This window comes from Hakea prostrata, chromosome 9 (assembly GCF_041222555.1).
Source record: "Hakea prostrata isolate BN-2017 chromosome 9, UWA_Hpros_2, whole genome shotgun sequence".
Classification (NCBI taxonomy): domain Eukaryota; kingdom Viridiplantae; phylum Streptophyta; class Magnoliopsida; order Proteales; family Proteaceae; genus Hakea; species Hakea prostrata.
Genome location: NC_142608.1, coordinates 3,480,489 through 3,500,173, shown reverse-complemented (window position 1 = coordinate 3,500,173; position 19,685 = coordinate 3,480,489). Strand labels below are relative to the sequence as shown.

Below are 19,685 nucleotides of genomic sequence, written 5' to 3'. Positions count from 1 at the left end.
TTCGTTTCCTTTTATAACTCTTTTTCTTATTGCAATTAATATCTTTTCGCTTGTGCCTCTTTATAAAGGGAAACCCTAGAATATTAATTTTGTGGAAAATTTACACTGCTACGCGCCGTACGCTTAAACTTTAAAAGTGTTCTATTCTTATTTACGATGGAGAATCTTATTTAAATGAACAGTCATGATCGACTTATCTGTGGTGTATGTAAGTCAATAGGATGAGAAGAAAAGCACAATTAATTTATTCTCTATTTATTCTCTAATTTTCGTTTTAAACATATAAAGTCATTGTGTAATGGTTTGATTAGGATTTGGAGTTCTCTTTGCCTATTTATTTCCCTCCACTTCTGTTACCACTTTTGTTTGCTTTCTCAAGTCTCCGTTCTCCGCTTCGAAGTAAAAGTTGAATCGTCTGCTGTAGTTTTATTGTTCAAGAAAGAAGAATTCAGTGTAAGAGCCGGTGCTCGTAACTATTGTAATGTATACAGTTTTAATTATATTTTGTTTTCCATTAACATAGCTATCGAGAAGTACAGCTTACGAAGATTTGATTGAATTTTTTTTGCAATATTTCTCTGTGATCAACTTCAATCCTGTTGTTGTTACTAAATAGGTGTCTATCGTATAATTTTCCATGTTTTATATGTTTACTTCACTCTCCGTTCACTATTTTCCAAGGTTTTTTGGTTTTCCGACTTCAGGATGCAGTTGTATTAGCATCTGTATATCATTACTTATACTCTCTGGAACTGCGATAGAGTTTTAATTTATGCTTTCACTTCATATCATTCGGCTCTTCAATAGAAGTCTAAGTTGGTTTTTCATCTTATTTCCATCTCTGCCTGCGGAACGGTAGCATCCTTTTGCTTTAATTGAGAATATCTAGCGACATTGATTTATTATGATTGTTTTCTTGTTTATTGGGAGAATGCGTGTCTCTGGGGTTCTGAAGCTATTTCTACTGGCTGGTGATGTCCTCATTCGACAAACCTCTCCCTAGAAGACATTTAACTACGGATACTGAACCGCTTTCAACTTTGTAACTTTCTGTGAAAAGGCACTTGCTATATTTTCATGACATTTGGTTTAATTTACCCTTAAGAAAACACATATTATTATTATTATTTATTCTTAATAATTCTATTGGGTACTTCTGCTCTAGTTGTTGATAATTTGTGTAGGATCTTGATGCATGACTCTTGAACTTTGATTTTTAGGGACCTCTTTTCCCGTATCTTGACTCTGCTTTTAGGGAGTCTGCAACTTATTTATTGATTTCCTAGATATGGTGTTCTATTTAATGCTGGCTCCTTTTTGTGCTTCCTGCTGATTATTTGTCCTGCTTTTCTCTAAGAATTTTTTGGTTTTATTGTCATAGGTTTATTCTCTGGTTGATCTGTTCTGTCATTGCTTGACTTCTCAATTGTTGTGGCATCAATTAAGGATATGTATTGATGTGTACAATATCTTGTTCTTCATTCATAAGCTTTTTGGTTGGTCTGATCATTTTGTAAACATCTAATAATTTTGTACTGCAATCACTGCATGGTGTTTGAAGTCTGATCTTTTTATTTGAGAACAAATTCCCTTTCTAGCATATTTGATATCTGGCTCTATATTAAAAATTTACTATCCCTTTCTTTTTGGATAGAAGATGGAGAAAGCAGGGATACAGGGCAAAGGAGAAGACACATCTCTGCCTCCTCCACCTCAAAGTATTCCTCCAAATGTTAATCCGGAGAAAGTGGAGCTACCTATAAATGTAAAGACTGAGAAATTGGAACTTACGAAGCGTTCACCCATCACTAGACCTGGTTTTGGAAGTAGTGGACGGCGTATACAACTGCTTACAAACCATTTCAAAGTTAACATGAAAGTCCCAGATGGAGTTTTCTTTCAGTATAGTGTACGCTTATTACATTTTAAATTCGGTATTTTATTTGGGGTTTCTCACAGTTCTTTACAGAATTACAAGTCTGTAATTTTTTTTCAGGTCTCTATCTCCTATGAAGATAAACGGCCTGTTGAAGGGATGGGAATTGGTAGAAAAATTATGGATAGACTCTACCAGACATATAATTCAGAACTTGCGGGGAAGAACTTTGTTTATGATGGAGAGAAAAGCTTGTATACAGTGGGTCCTCTTCCCCAAAACAACTTTGAGTTCACAGTTGTGCTTGAGGATTCTTCAATTAGGCGGTTAGTCTTCTCCCTGTGATAACTGTATCTTAATTTTGTGTTCCTTGTCTGTTTGAGACTGGTGATTTTATGTTATTTTATTTTATGGTAGCAGTAATGGGAGCCCTGGGTTGAATGGCAGTCCCAGTGAGGCTGACCATAAACGATCAAAGCGTTCATATCAGTCCAAGACCTTCAATGTAGAAATCAACTTTGCTACAAAAATTCCTTTGAAGTCAATTGATTTGGCTATCAAAGGAAGTGAAGAGGGTAGCACTCAAGATGCACTGAGAGTGCTTGATATCATTCTTAGACAGCAAGCAGCTAACAGGTGCAGAATCAAACCATATGTTTTTTCCTGCTTTTGGGTTGTTTTTAGTCTGACCTGATGGAATTATTGCTTGTTTGACACAGGGGATGCCTTCTAGTTAGACAATCCTTTTTCCATGATGATGTGAGGAACTTCACACAAGTAGGCGGGGGAGTTAGTGGTTGCCGAGGGTTCCACTCAAGCTTCCGTACCACACAAAGTGGTTTATCCTTGAATATGGGTGTGTCCTGGATTACATAGTTATACCCTTCACATTTATGCTTCTTTTTATTTTATTCTTTCTAATATATTGAGTTTTTTTTTCTTTTGGTCCTTTGGCAGATGTTTCCACAACAATGATATTGACTCCTGGTCCTGTTATTAATTTTTTAACTGCCAACCAGAATGTAAGGGATTATGGCCAGATTGACTGGGCAAAGGTAAAGAACTCTTGATGCTGCCTTCCCAGATTGACTGGGCAAAGGTAAAGAACTCTTTAACATCTCTCATTTCTGTATCCCAGGCCAAAAAAATGTTAAAGAATATGAGGATCAAAACGTTACACAACAATATGGAATTCAAAATTACAGGATTGAGTGAGAAGCCCTGCAACCAGCAACTGTATGATCCTTTCTTCATTGCTTTTAGCTACGAGAAAACTTTTTATTCCTTTAGATTCTTTCTTTTTCTTGGCATTTGGTGGCAAAAACTTCTAATCTTGTTTTGTTCTTTGATCAAAGTTTCACGCTGAAAGTGAGAAATGGAAATGATGAGGACCAGGAGATGGAGGTTACAGTTTATGATTATTTCACGCGAATCCGTAAAATTGAGCTAACATACTCTGAGTACATGCCATGCCTTGATGTTGGTAAATCAAAGCGGCACAATTACCTTCCATTGGAGGTTTGAAAGTGTTTTTTTTTATTTTTTTTATTTTTATTTTTATATATATATATATATTTTTGGTTTTGGGTTTATATATTTGTCCAATGCATTTATGCTTTCTCCGTCTGTAACCTTTTCTCGTTGACCTTTTATTCCAGCTCTGTTCGCTTGTGTCATTGCAAAGATATACGAAGGCACTATCTAGCTTACAGAGATCTGCCTTAGTTGAAAAATCAAGACAAAGGCCTCAGGAACGCATTAAAGTTGTGACTGATGTAGGTTTTCTGTCGCACTTGGGTTCATGCTTTGCTTATTCTTTAGTGTTGTCTCTTTTCTCACACGCATTTTATGGTAGGCTGTGAATAAATACCGATACGATGAAGATCCAGTACTTGCTAGTTGTGGAATTTCCATTGAGAAAAAGCTAACTGCAGTTGATGGTCGTGTTCTTAATGCACCAATGGTGAGTCCCCCCTCCCTTTGTTGATAATCTCTTGTCATATTTTGGTTAATCTGGTGTCCTCTTCCACTTGAATTATCACTTTCATTCTTGTTGTATACCTGTGTTCCAGCTAAAGGTTGGCAATAATGAAGATTGTGTCCCTCGAAATGGACGATGGAACTTTAATAATAAGGTGATGTCTTTGCATTGATTCATTTGTTTTTTTGTGTTACTGTATCAAATAAATATATGTCACTTTGATTCATCTTTCCTACAGAAACTACTGAACCCCACTCAAATTGACCGCTGGATAGCTGTCAACTTCTCTGCCCGTTGTGATATGAGCCTTCTCTCTCGGGAACTTATCAACTGTGGAAGAAATAAAGGGATTGTAAGTTACTTTGTGATTGTTTCAAACAGTTTTAAGTGTAGCAAGGTGCTTCCTTTTATTGTTGCAATTTCTTCTTGTTTTTCAGCAAATTGAGCGTCCATATACATTGATTGAAGAAGAACCCCAGTGGAGGAGGGCTGGCCCTGTTGTAAGGGTTGAAAAGATGTTTGAACAGATTAGGGCTAAGCTTCCTGGGCCACCTCAATTTATTCTATGTGTACTGCCAGAGCGGAAAAATTCTGATATTTATGGTATGTTTGTGTGCTTATTCTGAACATTATACATTCTTTCCATTTGTCTTCTAAAAATTGTTGTTTTCCATTATCAAGGACCTTGGAAGAAGAAAAACCTTCATGAAGTGGGGATTGTTACACAGTGCATTTCCCCCACGAAGCTCAATGATCAGTATCTGACAAATGTTCTTCTGAAAATCAATTCCAAGGTAAACTTGATTGACAAATAATCTCATTCCTGCTTTCACTTTTTCCTCTTTTGAAGTTTCAGGTTATTAATTTATTTGCTTCTGTTTGATTTCATACTACCCTCCCTTTTCAGCTTGGAGGTACAAATTCTTTATTGGCAATTGAGCATTCTCCATGCATTCCATTCATAAAGGACACTCCTACATTGATCTTGGGAATGGATGTTTCCCATGGTTCTCCTGGTCGTTCTGATGTCCCATCCATCGCTGCGGTATTCTTACTATCATGTTGGTTTATATTTTGTATATTATGTTTGGCTCATCCTGATGAATCTGTTGGCTGTTGCTGGTCTCAATATTATGGAATTTTCAGGTTGTTGGTTCCAGATCTTGGCCATTGATATCAAGGTATAGGGCAGCTGTAAGAACTCAATCTCCAAAGGTGGAGATGATTGACTCTCTGTACAAACCACTAGCAAATGGAGATGATGATGGCATTATGAGGTGTTTCTTTCTGTAACAATATCCCTATTATTAATAGCCAAAACTTTACTGTTTTAGTAGTCCTATTTCTAGCCAAAATTAAAAGAGAAATTTGTTTACCCTCTCAAATTTCCTTAGAGACTGTTGTAGATTCATTAGGGCTGTTAACATATTTTGATGCCTTAATTTTTTTCTTAGTGTTGAAAGATGTGCTGTCTAATGGATTGCAGGGAGTTACTGAGGGACTTCTATGAGTCGAGCGGATCACGCAAACCACAGCAGATCATCATTTTTAGGTATGTCTACTGTGTTGGTGAATTTCGATATTACCTGTTTGTTTCTATCCAAATCATTACATTTTAATCTCAAATTTATAGATTTATTTCATTTGACTGAAAATTTTGCTTTCACGGATTGATGTCTGTAAATTTCTGCAAAATAGTATCTACTGTAAAGTTCTGTAAAATAGAAAAGTTAAATGCTTCAAAATTTAGTTTTATTTCTTCTTCACATGATGTTGAATAGAGATTTTGAAGAGAAGACTGAAGTTGGCCAATGGCATAGTTGGGATGTTGTCCCCATCTTCACTCATATTGGTCAAGTCATCAATCATAAATAAGAGAAAAGCAGTAGAATACATGTTAAATCTTTTAAAAAAAATTAAGTGATCGTGGATTCAAGTCTGTAACAGCCTGTCTGCAAAAGCAGGGTTAAAAGCTGCTTGCATTATGACCCTTCTCGGACACTGCAGTGTTGCGAGTCTCGTGCACTGGGTAAACCCTTTATCATATGAGAAAGAATCAAATGGGCTTGTAAAGTATTGAGTTTGTAGGGTTAAAAACTGCATTCACTTTCTATTGAATTTTGAGTTTTATTATCCTTTTGTACTTGGGTCTAATCCGTGATGGTACTCTCTGATCATCTCATCTGGTTTTTGGTTTGACTATTGAACAAGTTTAGTTTGACTTTTGATGGTTTTGAACCAAGTCAGTGGTTTTCAAGGGAGAAGGGAGCATGCATTTACAGTGTTGGTATGACTGTAAAATGGAGTAGTTTGATGGTGGTCTTGAACCAAGTCAGCGGTTTTGAAGGGGAGAAGGGAGCATGCATTTATAGTGTTGCTATAACTGCATTGATGGTTATAGCAGTTTGTGTTCAGAGTTGGATTTCAATGTACTGAGTGGGGCGATAGCAAGGTCCTTGGTATTTGGACAACTGGAAAATATAGAACATCAAATAGGATTTAGATGGATATAAAAGTCTTGAACCCTTTTAGTTACCTCTTCCTCCTTCATAACAAAAAGCATAATGGTCTTTTGGAACTGACTGCACAGCTCCAATTCTCTTCATCTGATTCCCGAACAGCTGCAAACACTTATGGTTTCCCCTCCTTTATTCAGAAACTAAGGCAGTGGAATCACATATGGTGTTTGTGACAGAGTTAGTATATGAGTTGCAGCTCTTGGGGAGACCATAATGCTTTGGGTGCTGGAAGGATTGTCTGTTTGTCCAAAACTTGGTTTTTATGGGCTTAGGAATCGTTAAAAGAGTTACTTGGTATATTTGGGTCAGATAACACAAAATTTGGTGTGTGGTGGGATTCTGAGCTAAATAGTTGAGGTTGCATCTCTTCACGGGACGTTCTGATATATGCGTTGGGTTTTTTTTCAATTGGTATAGCTTGAATATGATTTTATGGTTAGCTATTGGTTTGGTTCTTATGCTTTGAGGGTAGAATATCTGGTCAAATGTTCTTTCACCTGGAAATTTGTGTCCTACAAACTTTTTTGCATTGGGAGTTGTACAACTAAAATTATTATGAATAGTTTTTTAATCCTTATGTTTTTTGTTGTGACTTTTTTTGTGGTACCAAACAAGTTTTGTTGTCTTTGCTTCTCCATCAAGATTGGAGCTTTTTTTCCCTTGCCTTTCCCCTTTCTTTTTTCCTTCTTTCCTTTACCTCCTTTAGTGAATTTGAAATTTGCTCATGTTTTCAGGGATGGAGTGAGTGAATCACAGTTTAACCAAGTTCTGAACATTGAGCTGGAGCAAATCATAAAGGTTTTTCCCTATCAAGCTAGATGTTTTCTTCCTCTCACATTCATTCTGTAGCAAATGTTAAATCCTGCAAATTTTCATCCTGAGGAGATCTTTTGTGGCCATTTTAAGTGGCATATGAATAACCCTACTATGAGAGATCTATTAAATTATGTGCCTGCATGAGAGTTGGCCATGGCTTTGGTCTGTTAAACAAGAGTTGAAATTATTTTGCTTTTGAATGATTTGGATTTTTAATAATCAAGTTTGTCACAGGCACTTGAACATCTGGGTGAGACTAGGCTTCCCAAATTCACCGTGATTGTGGCTCAAAAAAATCATCATACAAAGATCTTCCAAGCTGGTGCCCCTGAAAATGTGCCACCTGGTTAGTATATTCAAAAGATAATGAGGTTAGATATGCAAGTTGTGCAGAAGTTAGTTCACCTTTCACATCTTTGTGTTCTTTCTGTACAGGCACAGTTGTGGATACGAAAGTGGTACATCCGAGGAACTATGACTTCTATATGTGTGCTCAAAATGGAATGATAGTAAGTCTTTCTGTCAATGCATATCTAGCAGAATTATTGTTTTCTATAAAGTATACAAGACTTAAGATTATTTGAAGTGAAAATATCAGTTGTTGTCTTGAAGGAAAAGGATTGAATAAAAAACAAAATTGTTCTGCTTTTAAATATCTCAAAGGCCCCCTCCTTCCCCTAACCATCTGGAAAAAAATGTAAAGAAAAAGAAAAAGGTGACAACATCTTTGTCTTATTTTCATGCAAATGTAGGACACTAACCCGTTTATGGTTTGGATTCTTTCCTTGTCATAGATATAGGGGAGTCCTGAGAGTCTATATCTTCTTCTCTCTTTTTTTTCCCCCCTGCTATATTGGTGATGTTGGAAGAGAAAACAACAGCACACCATTTTACTGGAAGGACATTAGGCAGTGCCTTAACAACTGTTGTCGTTACGTTTTATCTGAAACAATGAAAATCCAAAACCCTTTAAAATTTTATTACCATTCCATTGCTTTTCCCTGATATTTGTGTTTCTGTTGAAACGATTTTAGCCAAGGTAAAGGCATTCACCTTTCACTGAAGTGGTATTCATCATTCTTGTGGAATTATTGGTTGTCTCAAAGATTTTCACGCATGGCTGATGTTTTTCAGTAGACAGTCCAACTTCCAATGTATCTAGATGGGGTGATGACCAAGGGGATGTAATCACAGAACATATTCTAGTGCAACTGTGAAATCTTTGTGTTTAGATCTTCTATAAATTTGATATCAACCTCCTGTTATTTATACAATGTTTAACGCTTCACCAGTAGGCTGTACCTTTAATTTTATTGTTCTTCGGTTTCATTGTATCCCATGACTCAATATCTTTCTTTTTCATTTTATTTTATGATAAAAAACAAAAGGGAACATCACGTCCAGCGCACTACCATGTCTTGCTTGATGAAATTGGTTTCAATGTGGATGATCTGCAAAGCCTAGTTCATTCACTGTCCTACGTGTAAGCTTACCATCATTTTAATCCCAGTATCTTTCTTTACATCCTGTAGATGGCTATGTTAATAAGCCCACCAAATGGTTTAATTATTATTATTCTTGTGGATTAATTCAGGTACCAGAGGAGCACAACTGCTATATCAATTGGTAAGTTCATCCTATTCCATTCTTTTTTATAAGGCCATAGATTCATATTGATACAGCTTAGCCCAGTATATGCAATCAGATACGGTGTCATGATCCTTTCTAGTCATCATCAAGTTCTACAATGTGAACCATGACTAGTGAGGCACTGTTAAACCCTGATGATGACTATCAATTGAAATTTGAATGGCCAATATATGCTTTATGGGATCAAAGCTGATCAGTTTTGTTCTCAAGGCAGAAAAAAAGAAGGAAAAATAGCTGGCAAGGTTAATGTAAAAATTTACTTCCCCTGTATCTGTCGTGTAATTTTCACACTGTCTGATTATTCATTTGGCTTTTGTTTGTTTCTCCAGTGGCGCCAATCTGCTATGCCCATCTCGCTGCTCAACAGATGAGCCAGTTTATCAAGTTTGAGGATTTCTCAGATACTTCCTCAGGACACGGAGGTATAACATCATCAGGGAGTATCCCTGTTCCTGAGCTCCCTAGGTTGCACGATAACATTAAAAGTAGTATGTTCTTCTGCTGATCCATTGGAGAGTGTAGCTAGAGCTGGAGCTGTTCTATTGTTGAGATAATATTACTTTGTAAATGTAGATACTTAGATGATGGTATAGGAGAATGGTTGCCCCCAAGTTGTTCATTTTTGTAATCTGGGTTTTCAGATTTTGGGTGGGGGTCAAACGGTTATATATGTAAATCCTTCCTCTGATAGTTGCTAAATCGTGCAATTTTGAAATGCTAGGAGTTTTAAGTACATCTTAAGCGAAGACACTGAGATCTTTCCCTTCTTATTGGGATATTGAGGTGTTCAATGTTCATATCTGTTGAACCGTGAAGATTTGATAATTAGCTCAGTTAAGCTTTGTAACTTTTGGTTTCTTCAGTGTCTTGTCTCTGCTTTTCATATTAACTTCTCAGTTTGTGTTGCTTGTCAGAGTGTTTGTGCCTTGTTAAAATCACAAGCCAATTTGGGGGGAAATAATTTTATTTTCTCATACCCTAAAGGGAAAGTATTGACTGCTGCTCTTTCTTCTTGTTTAGTTGTGTAAGGCTATGGCACTGGTTAGTTTTTTTTTTATTAATTTGATGAAAAAATAAAATAAAAATTTATCAGTTCAATGAAAGATTATAGAACGCAGGTCGTTTCGTCTTTTAAACACAGATTAAAGAACCATGTAGCAACTCTGCATCTGCTAAAGCAAAGCAAGGCCCCAAACACTCTTGTGATTTTCCTTTCACGCGGGTTGATGTAAAATTCTAACCTCACTTTCTCTTCTCTCTTTTTGTCCCGGGCCCACAACAAATATTGAAACATTTATTTTAATAAATAAAATATTTTAGGTGTTGAATTTTTATTCTATGATCAACTAGTAAACAAAAGCTGGAGTCTTTATTTGAACAAATTTGTTCTATTATCAATGAATCTGAATCATACAATTCCCAATGTCTTAAAAAGGAGTTTAGGTATAAGAAAGTGATTTTATTTTCAAATTTACTATTCTAGATTTAAATATTTACAAAGAAAACCAATCGCTCAACCAACCTTATTCATGTGTTATACATTTAAATGTCATGTTCAGAGAGTTTGAATTATTGTGCGGCTTTACTGATTGAATCCCTTCAGTTTCATCCAGGAAATTCATTGTCATCCTCAAGCTTTGTACCTATGGAAAAATGTCAATGATAAAAACTTAATTTTATCTTATTATTCACAATTAATAAATTTCTAATTTCTAAAAAAAAAAATCAAAAAATTTTTATCAAACCAATGATCAGCCCATCCAGTTAAGCTGTCAATTTGGATTCATCTAAAACATTGATTTGGTAATAATATTGGATCTTTGTCTCACTTGGATTCAGTTTTTTTTTTTAGGGTAATGAAGTCATATTTATAACGGCTAAGCCAAGGAAACAAGAGAACAAAGCGCTTGAATTCAAGGATCAGATATAGGCCATTTTGTAACCATAACTAACTGGGCCCTCTTTACTAGTTGGTCAGCAACATGGTTGCACCTCCTAGAAACATGAAAAAACTTACAATCCAAAAAACCACCACTAAGATGACAAATATCATCTAAAATGGGCTGAATGTCGTGGGCCGCAGAGTGTCTTCTTTGATTAATGGACATAACTAGGTCCAAAGCATCCGATTTCACCTGCACATTGTCCATTCCTTTGGCCAAAGAATAGAGTAGGCCTGATTGCATAGCGAGGGCTTTTGTCATTAGCGCCAAAGAGGCTGCTTCAGGTTCTAATACAGCGAACACGGGTGTGTTGTCACAATCTCTAAGAATGAAGCCCAACACTGTATTTCCGTTTTCTACGATAATAGAGGCATCTGCATTTAGCTTCATATAAGGCCTAGCTGGGGCGTCTCCATACCTGATGGACATTCTCAACATTAGAACTTTGGGCCCTTTGAGAGGTTATAGTAGATGAATGGGACTTTATAGGCTTGAGTCCCCACTTGAATAGGAGTCCATAAGCTGCTTTGAAAAATTAGATCATTTCTAGTAGCCCATAAACCCCAGCAGGTATAAAAGCCCAAACTCACCATGAAACACTTGTCCTTTGTTGAGCCACCTTGAAATGAGAGAAGTTGTTGGAACCAGCAAACAAAACCAAATGACCTATCCTCTGGTAATTTATAACCAAGCATGCTTGCAAACCATGTACTCCTTGCAAATTGGCATTCAAAAAATAGATGTGCAATGGTCTCTTCTTCTTTCCCACATCAACAACACATCGGGTTGACTTAAAAATTATGTCGTTTCATGGCAGCCCCTATTGCTAAACCTTTTGCTAGCATCCTCCATATAAAAATTTTAATCTTTGGAGCAACTCTCATTCACCACATACCCTTCCAAACCGCCTCTGGAATCATAGACCATGAGGGTCATTTGCTCTTCTTGAGTCTCTCTCATCACATAGGGCCTGATAAACAACATTAACAAAAAGAATTCCATTTTTTGCTCCTATCCAAATTAGAGAATCTTGAGAAGGGAATAAGTACAACTGTACTTTGCGAATTGCTTGTATATTTATTGGTTGAAACCAACGATTAAGTAGCATATCATCCCATCTTCTTGATACTGGATCAATTAACTTAGATACCCAATTTAGTGAGCACTCAGACGGTTTAGCTCATTGTATTGTATAGCCATGAGCCGATGGTAACCAATGGTCCAGCCAAATGTCTATATGCTGCCCAGTTTAAACCCTCCAAACTAGATTTTGTTTTCATAATTTTTTGGCCCTCCATAATCCCTCTCCAGGCCCACGAAGCTCGAGTCTTCACAATGGCTTCCAAGAAAGAACAATTAGGAAAATAGATTGCTTTGAAAAAATTAGCCCATGAAGAATTGAGATTTTCCCACAATCTATTAGCAACTTTGGTCGAAAGGACCAAATTTTGAAGTTGTGACTCTTTGAAACCAAGACCACTTTTACATTTGGGTCTACAAATCCTCTCCCACAAAACCCAATGGGTTTTATTTTTCTCACCGAATTCTCCCCAAAAAAAGGTTGCCTATGCATTTTTATGTTGTCATGCAAGGATTTGGGAAGTTTAAAATGAGAACTAGCATATTCTTACAAAAAAAAAAAATGAGAACTAGCATATTGAGGTAGTGCAAAAATCACCGATTTGAGAAGTATATCCTTACTCGCATGTGATAGTAGCTTGACTTTCCACCCTTCCATCTTTTTTGACACTCTATCCATCACCTCTTTGAAAACTTGTTTCTTAGATACTCCAATCACGGATAGCAAACCAAGATATCTTGTTGGTCCAATGGTATAAGAAACCTTGAATATAACTATCTCCTAAATTTGACATGGGTGTTGGGGCTAAAGAAAAGATTGGACTGCTTCAAGTTCACCGCTTGGCCACTAGCTTTACAATATAAGTCCAAACATGCCTTCAAATTGCATACCATATCAAGCTTTAGTTTAGAAAATAATAAACAATCATCTGCAAAAAGCAAGTGAGCTAAACATGGGGCCCTATTCTTTACCTTGATACATTTGATCAATTTTGACTCCTCCGCTGCTTGGATAATTGCACTCAATCCTTCAGCACATAATATAAATAATTCCAGAGACAAAAGATCACATTGTCTAATGTCTCGAGAGGGTATGATTTGGTGATTAATTGTGCTATTAAATAGGAGCTATAAGACACCGATGTGATACAACTCATCACTAAGAAAACCCATCGAGTAGAGAAACCCATCTTCAACAAGATTGCTTTGAGGTATTCCCATTCAATGCGATCATACGTCTTCTTCATGTCCAACTTGGACTTGATATGATTATTAAAAAGCTTAATTGTTTCATGATTATAAATCGAGATTCTATTTTTAATAATTTGAGATATTAAAATAATAATTAATCGAAATAGGGATCAGGTGATCCATTATAAAATTATTAACAATTTCATGCTTTGGGTTGCTTTCTCTTTTTATATATTTCTATTTTATTCCCAATGATGGGTTAGTAAAGTGGTTAAAGGCCCAGCCTTCCTAGAGGAGGTTTTGGGTTCGCACTCATTCGGCAGCATTAATTATATAAAAGCTCCCTTGAGGATGTAATCGTGGTGCAGCTGACCCGGATAAACCTCATATCCAAATAAAAAAAATTGATATTCTATTATTTTAAGTGGGTGAATTTTTAGGTCCAGATTTCCACATTAAGAATTAAAATATTTCATTAAAACTTTTAGGCTAAAATTGCAGTATCAAATTTTTGGAAAACTTTCAATTTGTATTTGAGACATGACATTGTTATGAACTAGTAGGAGTATGAAATATAGAGACTTATTGAGAAAAGGCATATATTTAATTTTTATTACATTATGTGAAAGTTTAAAATGAAAGGACCTACAAAGGGATGAAAACTACCATATTGTTATTTTGTGTAAAAAGCAAGTGAGCTAAACATGGGGTCCTGTGTAAAAATAATAATAATAGACCAACCGAGTCGAACAATGGTCGGTCGGTTTGTTCTAGTCAAGACCGGAGCGAATGGCTAACCCAGAGGTTACTTAGAGTATGAAGAAACTTAATCATTATGGAAGACCTAACCGCTATAGTAAGAGAGATGATCCCACCAAAATCGAGATAGGCGATCGTGCCGATGAAGGAATGTGGAATAACACGGATTAGGAAAGTAAAACCCTAAGATCATACGGTCACAGACAAGACTCAAGGATTAATCCGACGGTTGATAATGATAGGTAAACCCTATATAATCTATAGGTTCACACCCAACAAAGGTAATTGAATCGTTCTTCTTCTATTATATCTCTCAATTAAGCTCTGCAACTAGCCAAGGCTCTGTGGTGTTCCAACTACTGACTCAACCTTCAAAGGTGACTTCCCGACCACCGAGTCGATCCATGTCTGACGTTGTTTTGCAATAATCCGAGGGCTGAACGATTTTTGGACGCATCAGGAAAATTGGAACTGTAGTTGTTCCATTCAGAGTGTGATAAGTAAATCTTGATGATGGATTAGTTGTAGTCTTGTAGACCATTAGTTTTAGATAAAACTCCAATAAGGATAGAAATATATAAACCCTCAAAAGTTTGATTCTAAAAAAAAATCCTACATACATGAATTAAAGAGATCTAATTGGTTCAATCTATTGGATCTAAATTGGTTATTTGTCAAATTTCACAAGAAAGTCCAATTGTTTCTCATTTTATTGTTTTGACAATAATATTATTCTCCATTGACATCAATCAATCGGTACTGATCTAATATGAATTATGGTTATTATAGCCACTCTTTTGAATTGACCATTTATCTATTATTGCATAGATTGTGCAAAACGGTAGGACTAAGTGCAATGGTCAATGAACCAACATTATAGCTTTAGGTCAAGGCAATATAACAACGTTGTTGGGGTAAGGCTACAAGGAAAACTTTCTCCCCTCAAACTCTGGTGTGCATAAGTCTTTGGTATTAGGTTCTTTCTCTCTTTTCTTTTCTTTTCTTTTTTAATATGAATGAAAATTATGAAAAAATTTCTAATACATATATCGAAATGTGTTCATCAACATTGATCGATATGATTACATGACTGTAATAGTCAACCAACTTGATATATCAGACTATGACCTATATATAGTCAAGCAACCCTTGATGATATTGGTATATATCAACCAATATGATATTGATATTGATACCAATACCTAATTCTATTGATTCTTTTTTAGTAGAACTAATTCGTGAATTAACTTAAAGTTTACAATAATCAAAATTACATGAGATCTTCCGACCCCAAAATAAGTAAAATAAAAATTTATAGCAAATTACACTGGCATCCCAAATGGAGGCCTTAAGGCACTGATACCCCACTTTATGTTTTAAAAGCACATAGACTGTAAAATTGGATTTTCATTGGATATATTTGTCAAACTTATCACTGAAAACATTAAATCACCGTTTATTTTAAAAAATATTCCTATAATAAAAAGTGTCTAAAAAGTTTTCAATGACAAATTGGATAAATATATCTAATGAAAACCCGATTTTGGGACCTATGTGCTTTTCAAACATAAAGTGGGGTGTCAGTACTTAAAGGCCTCCATTTTGGGGTGCCAGTGCAATTTGCTCAAAACTTTTTGTGAGATCAAACTAAAATAATCTACCACATTTTCATATCAAGTAGGACAAATATGATGTAAAAAAAAAAGGACACTCAAAGGTATAAAAGCTAGAATATTGATATTTGTTGTAAAAGGATTGGATACAAGTGGTTTAAAGAATGGCAATGGCAGTTATGAAATTGGAAGTGTGGTTGGTCCATTCAAGACAAGTAAATCTGACGATGGATTATTTGTAGACCATTTTATATCTAAGCACTACAATAAGAATTTATTTATTATTAGGGATAATTACTATTGCCCCTTGTACTTTGGTTTTATTACTAATCAAACCTCTTTCTTTATGAAATTACTGTTGGCCCCCTCACTTCTAACGGTGTTAAGTGGTTGTTAACATCAAATATATAATGTCTATTTTGCCTTTCATTAAAATTAAGAAGATAAAAATATGATATTACCCTCATTTTTAGAAACTATATTGAATGTCAATTATATCCTTAAAATCTTATATTTTACAATAAATTTTGGCTTTGGTGGGACCACACACTTTGTACAATGATTAGCATATATTAGGAGATTTTCAATTTCCAACTTTGAATTACATTTGATATTTCCTAATATTTTAGTTTCTATTTTAAGTTTTATTTAATCACATATTTTCTTTATTCGACGATTTCTTTTTAGAGAAGAAAAATCAAGTACGTCTTTTCTTTATTCGGTAGTTTCTTTTTAGAAAAGAAAATTTAATTTAAAGTTAATTTTTCTCCATAGTTAATTAAGGATAATATCACAACTTGCAAAAGAGTAAATAAGTAAAGAGATAATTGTAGGATTATTTTTGGGTTTTTTTAAAAAATATATAGATGCCACATCATCAGTAAACTAACTGAGCTTAACGGAAGGGGGCATTAATAATTTTATACAAAGTTAAAGGCTGAATTAACAATTTTAAAAAGTAGAGGGGATAAAATAGTAATAAATTTAGAGTACAAGAGGGCAACAGTAATTATCCATTATTATTATTATTATTTTTGGTTTGGTATAAAAGAAAAAATATATATAAAACCCTCCAAACTTGATAGACGTGATAACTTAGGTCAACTTTATGTGATCAAAATTGGTAATTAGTCAAATTTCACAAGAAAGTCAAATAAATTCTCCCTTTTAGTTTGACAATAATATATTAAAAAAAAATTGACAATAATTTAATTTGTGGTTGACATCAATCCCATATTGATCTAATATAGAATTAGATTATCAAAGCCATTTTTCTAAATTGGTCATTATATTGATTATTGCATATATTGTGCAAAAGGGTAAACTTTGGTGCAATGGTCGGTAAATCACTATTGTAACTGGAGGTTAAGAAAATACAACAACATTATTGGGGCAAGGTTACATGGAAAATTGTCCCCCTTAGATTTTGTTTGTAATATGGATTGTGCTTTTTTACATATATGAATGAAAATTATGAATTTTTCATTAATAAATGAATCATCAATATTGTGATCAATACAATTACACAACTGTAATAGTCACCCAACCTGATACAACAAAGATTGTAACTGATATGTAATCAAGCAGGTATTGATCGTGTCGCTAACCAATCAAAAATAAAATCCTATACTAATCTAGCAAGCAGAAAGTACGGGGTCGAACTATGGGGAACTAAAAGGCTAAGTTACTAAGATTGAATTTAACAAAACTAAATTTAAACTAAATCTATTAACTAATGTAAAACGTTAACTGTGAATATGTGAAGATCTTTGGGATTTCGAATCCCCAATGCTTTTCCCTAATCGATATAACTCTACACTTCAAAGTAGATTAGGGATGGTCTTCCTAGATATGCCCTATCTTCGCAAGACTATCGTCATTCGCGGAAGCTTGGCACGCTTAGTTCGCTGAGCTATAGAACATCTTTGGCCAAACTCAAACACAATCAACTAGAAGAGATAGAACAATCAAATTAATGAAATAAGCACGGTTCATCTACATCCCAAAGAAAAGGAACTAGCTACTCATTATTACAAAGTTCATAAGAAAAATAAAGATGAAACATAGGGAGAGAGAGAGAGATGTGGTCTTCTTCTTCAGCAATGAGAGATGAGAGCCGCATTCGCCGTCTTCTCTTCTTTGTGGTTGGCTTCTCTTTTATGTCTCCCACACACAATGAATCCCCCCTCTTTATCCGTCGATTTGACCTTTATTCTTTCGGAATTTGGAAAAACTCAAAACTGGAAAGTTGTAGCTATTTTCAATATCGTTTCATAGCATCTTGAAACATCGAAATCCAAACTCATACGAGAGAGATATGCCCAAAATACTGAAGGTAGGTCTGTTTACCCGATTTTCAGATTTATTACCAATTTTGTTCCTTAGACCTCCACCTATTTCCAATTTGGCTAAGATCTCACTTTTCATGATTTCTTGAGCAGCAAGATTGAATGCCATGATTTAAAATCCACCAATATTTAATATATTTGCCAACTTTACTCCATATTATCTCTAATATCCAAAATCTCCTTATTCCTGAAAAATACACAAAAATACTCAATTAGATCTCTTTAATTAAATAAGTATGGGAAATTAAATCAAATAAATAATGGTAAATGCATGCTTATCAGGTATTGATGATATCAACATATATCAACAAATATAATACTAATATTAATGGCAATACCTAAGTCAGTATTGGAGATTTCAAATCCTTGAATTCATGAATCTGATATTTATATCTTTTTTATTGTAAAACATCCATAAATTTATGAAATACAGGGATTTCACTTTTTGCCTAAAAACGTGAATTAAGTCATTACTGAGTATTGGATGAAATTCATGGACTCTACCATAAGTAAGGGTGTCAATCGTACAGTTTCAGAAATTCAATACGGTTTCGGTACAGTACTAACTTTAAATACCGAAAACCAAAACCGTACTGTACCGAATTTATACTGTACGGTTTCGGTATTTGCAAAAATGATTCGATACGGAAAAACAGTTTAAACACGGTATCTAGTGCGGTACACTTTTCGTACAAACAAACCCATGCCACTTTTGTTTTTAGTTCATTAAGATCCTAATGAAATTGCAACCAAACAATTGATAGAATTTGATATTAACAGGAAAAAAAATAAGTAAATCTAAGAAGAGGAGTGAAGGACGAAACAAAAAACTGAAATAGGGAATTATAGATAGGGGAAATGTGAAGTGTTTTCGTTATAAAATTATATAAATATCCCTTAATTTGGTACAATACCAATTCGGTACGGTTTTGGTACATACTAACGGTATGAGTACCTAAAATCGGAACCATATCGAAGAAATTCGGTTTCGGTACGGAATTTTGAATGGTATGGTACGGTGCGGTTTTAGACGGCGCGGTTCGGTACGGTTAAACAGTTTCAATACGCAATTGACACCCTTAACTATAAGTATAAAATTGATGAAATTTGTGGATTCACGTAGAACAATCAACGGAACTCTATGAACTTCAATTGATTTGAAACCAACCAAACAATTAATTTTTTGAACTATGAATCTGTAGATTTGAAATTCTATTCATTCCAAATCTTTGAATTCATGTAACCAAAGAGACCCTCAACTCCCGTGTCTCATTTTTCTTGCAAGCAAACAAATTCTAAATGTTACTTTTTAACCTTTTCTGAGCTGGCTTGATACAAACGGAAAGTGATTGATTTATTCTGATTAACCACTTTCGGCAAAAAGGACAACTTGTTAGTTTGTTTTGATTTTTATTAATTATTGTTCTTTTATAACTCTATTTTTAAATGCAATTAATATATTTTCGCTTGTGCCTCTTTATAAAAGGAGATTACTCAGGGGTTGTATGGTAGCGATCCTGGCACATTTATTTTGTGCCATTTGCTCACTTTGGCACAGAATTCAGCAAAAACATGTATGGTAAACTGGTTCAGCTTTTTGTGTGCTGGTTAAGCAAAAGCTGAACCAGGCATTTGGCACAAAAATTTCTTGTGTCGATAGAAGCAATTCTCTATGATTTTGCGGGCACAAGTGATGCTTGTGACGCTGATCAGGGTTCACTGCCTGCTTTGTATTGGAGGTTGAAGAAGAGCATCAAGTCGGACACACCGATTTCGCGAGAAGAGGAGCCCTTGCATTTGTGACTGCCCTCCTGACCTCTGTTTGTGTATTATGCTCTCAAGGTCCAACTATTGAGCTAGTGTAACCTCCAATTTTGCCCAGATTCCTATTTCTGGAATCCATAATGGA

At 35.1% G+C, this 19,685-nt stretch overlaps 1 protein-coding gene across 2 annotated transcripts; it reads left to right on the top strand.

Moving 5' to 3' along the window:
* The first annotated feature begins 331 nt into the window (after nucleotides 1-331).
* Nucleotides 332-9,750, top strand: LOC149004101 (protein argonaute 16-like). 2 transcript variants are annotated; one of them, XM_089168168.1, is made up of 23 exons: nucleotides 332-453; nucleotides 1,658-1,909; nucleotides 1,997-2,202; nucleotides 2,297-2,512; nucleotides 2,596-2,732; nucleotides 2,834-2,931; nucleotides 3,015-3,112; nucleotides 3,232-3,394; nucleotides 3,535-3,651; nucleotides 3,732-3,839; nucleotides 3,949-4,011; nucleotides 4,096-4,209; nucleotides 4,295-4,460; nucleotides 4,539-4,651; nucleotides 4,765-4,902; nucleotides 5,004-5,134; nucleotides 5,344-5,409; nucleotides 7,111-7,174; nucleotides 7,427-7,538; nucleotides 7,628-7,701; nucleotides 8,581-8,675; nucleotides 8,787-8,818; nucleotides 9,172-9,750. In XM_089168168.1, the coding sequence occupies exons 2-23, from the start codon at nucleotides 1,658-1,660 to the stop codon at nucleotides 9,345-9,347; spliced, it is 2,739 nt and encodes a 912-aa protein (XP_089024294.1). In that variant the 5' UTR covers nucleotides 332-453; the 3' UTR covers nucleotides 9,348-9,750. The 2 variants fall into 2 exon arrangements, with proteins under 2 accessions (XP_089024294.1, XP_089024293.1); XM_089168167.1 differs by having other exon boundaries at nucleotides 1,655-1,909.
* The last annotated feature ends 9,935 nt before the right edge of the window (nucleotides 9,751-19,685 follow it).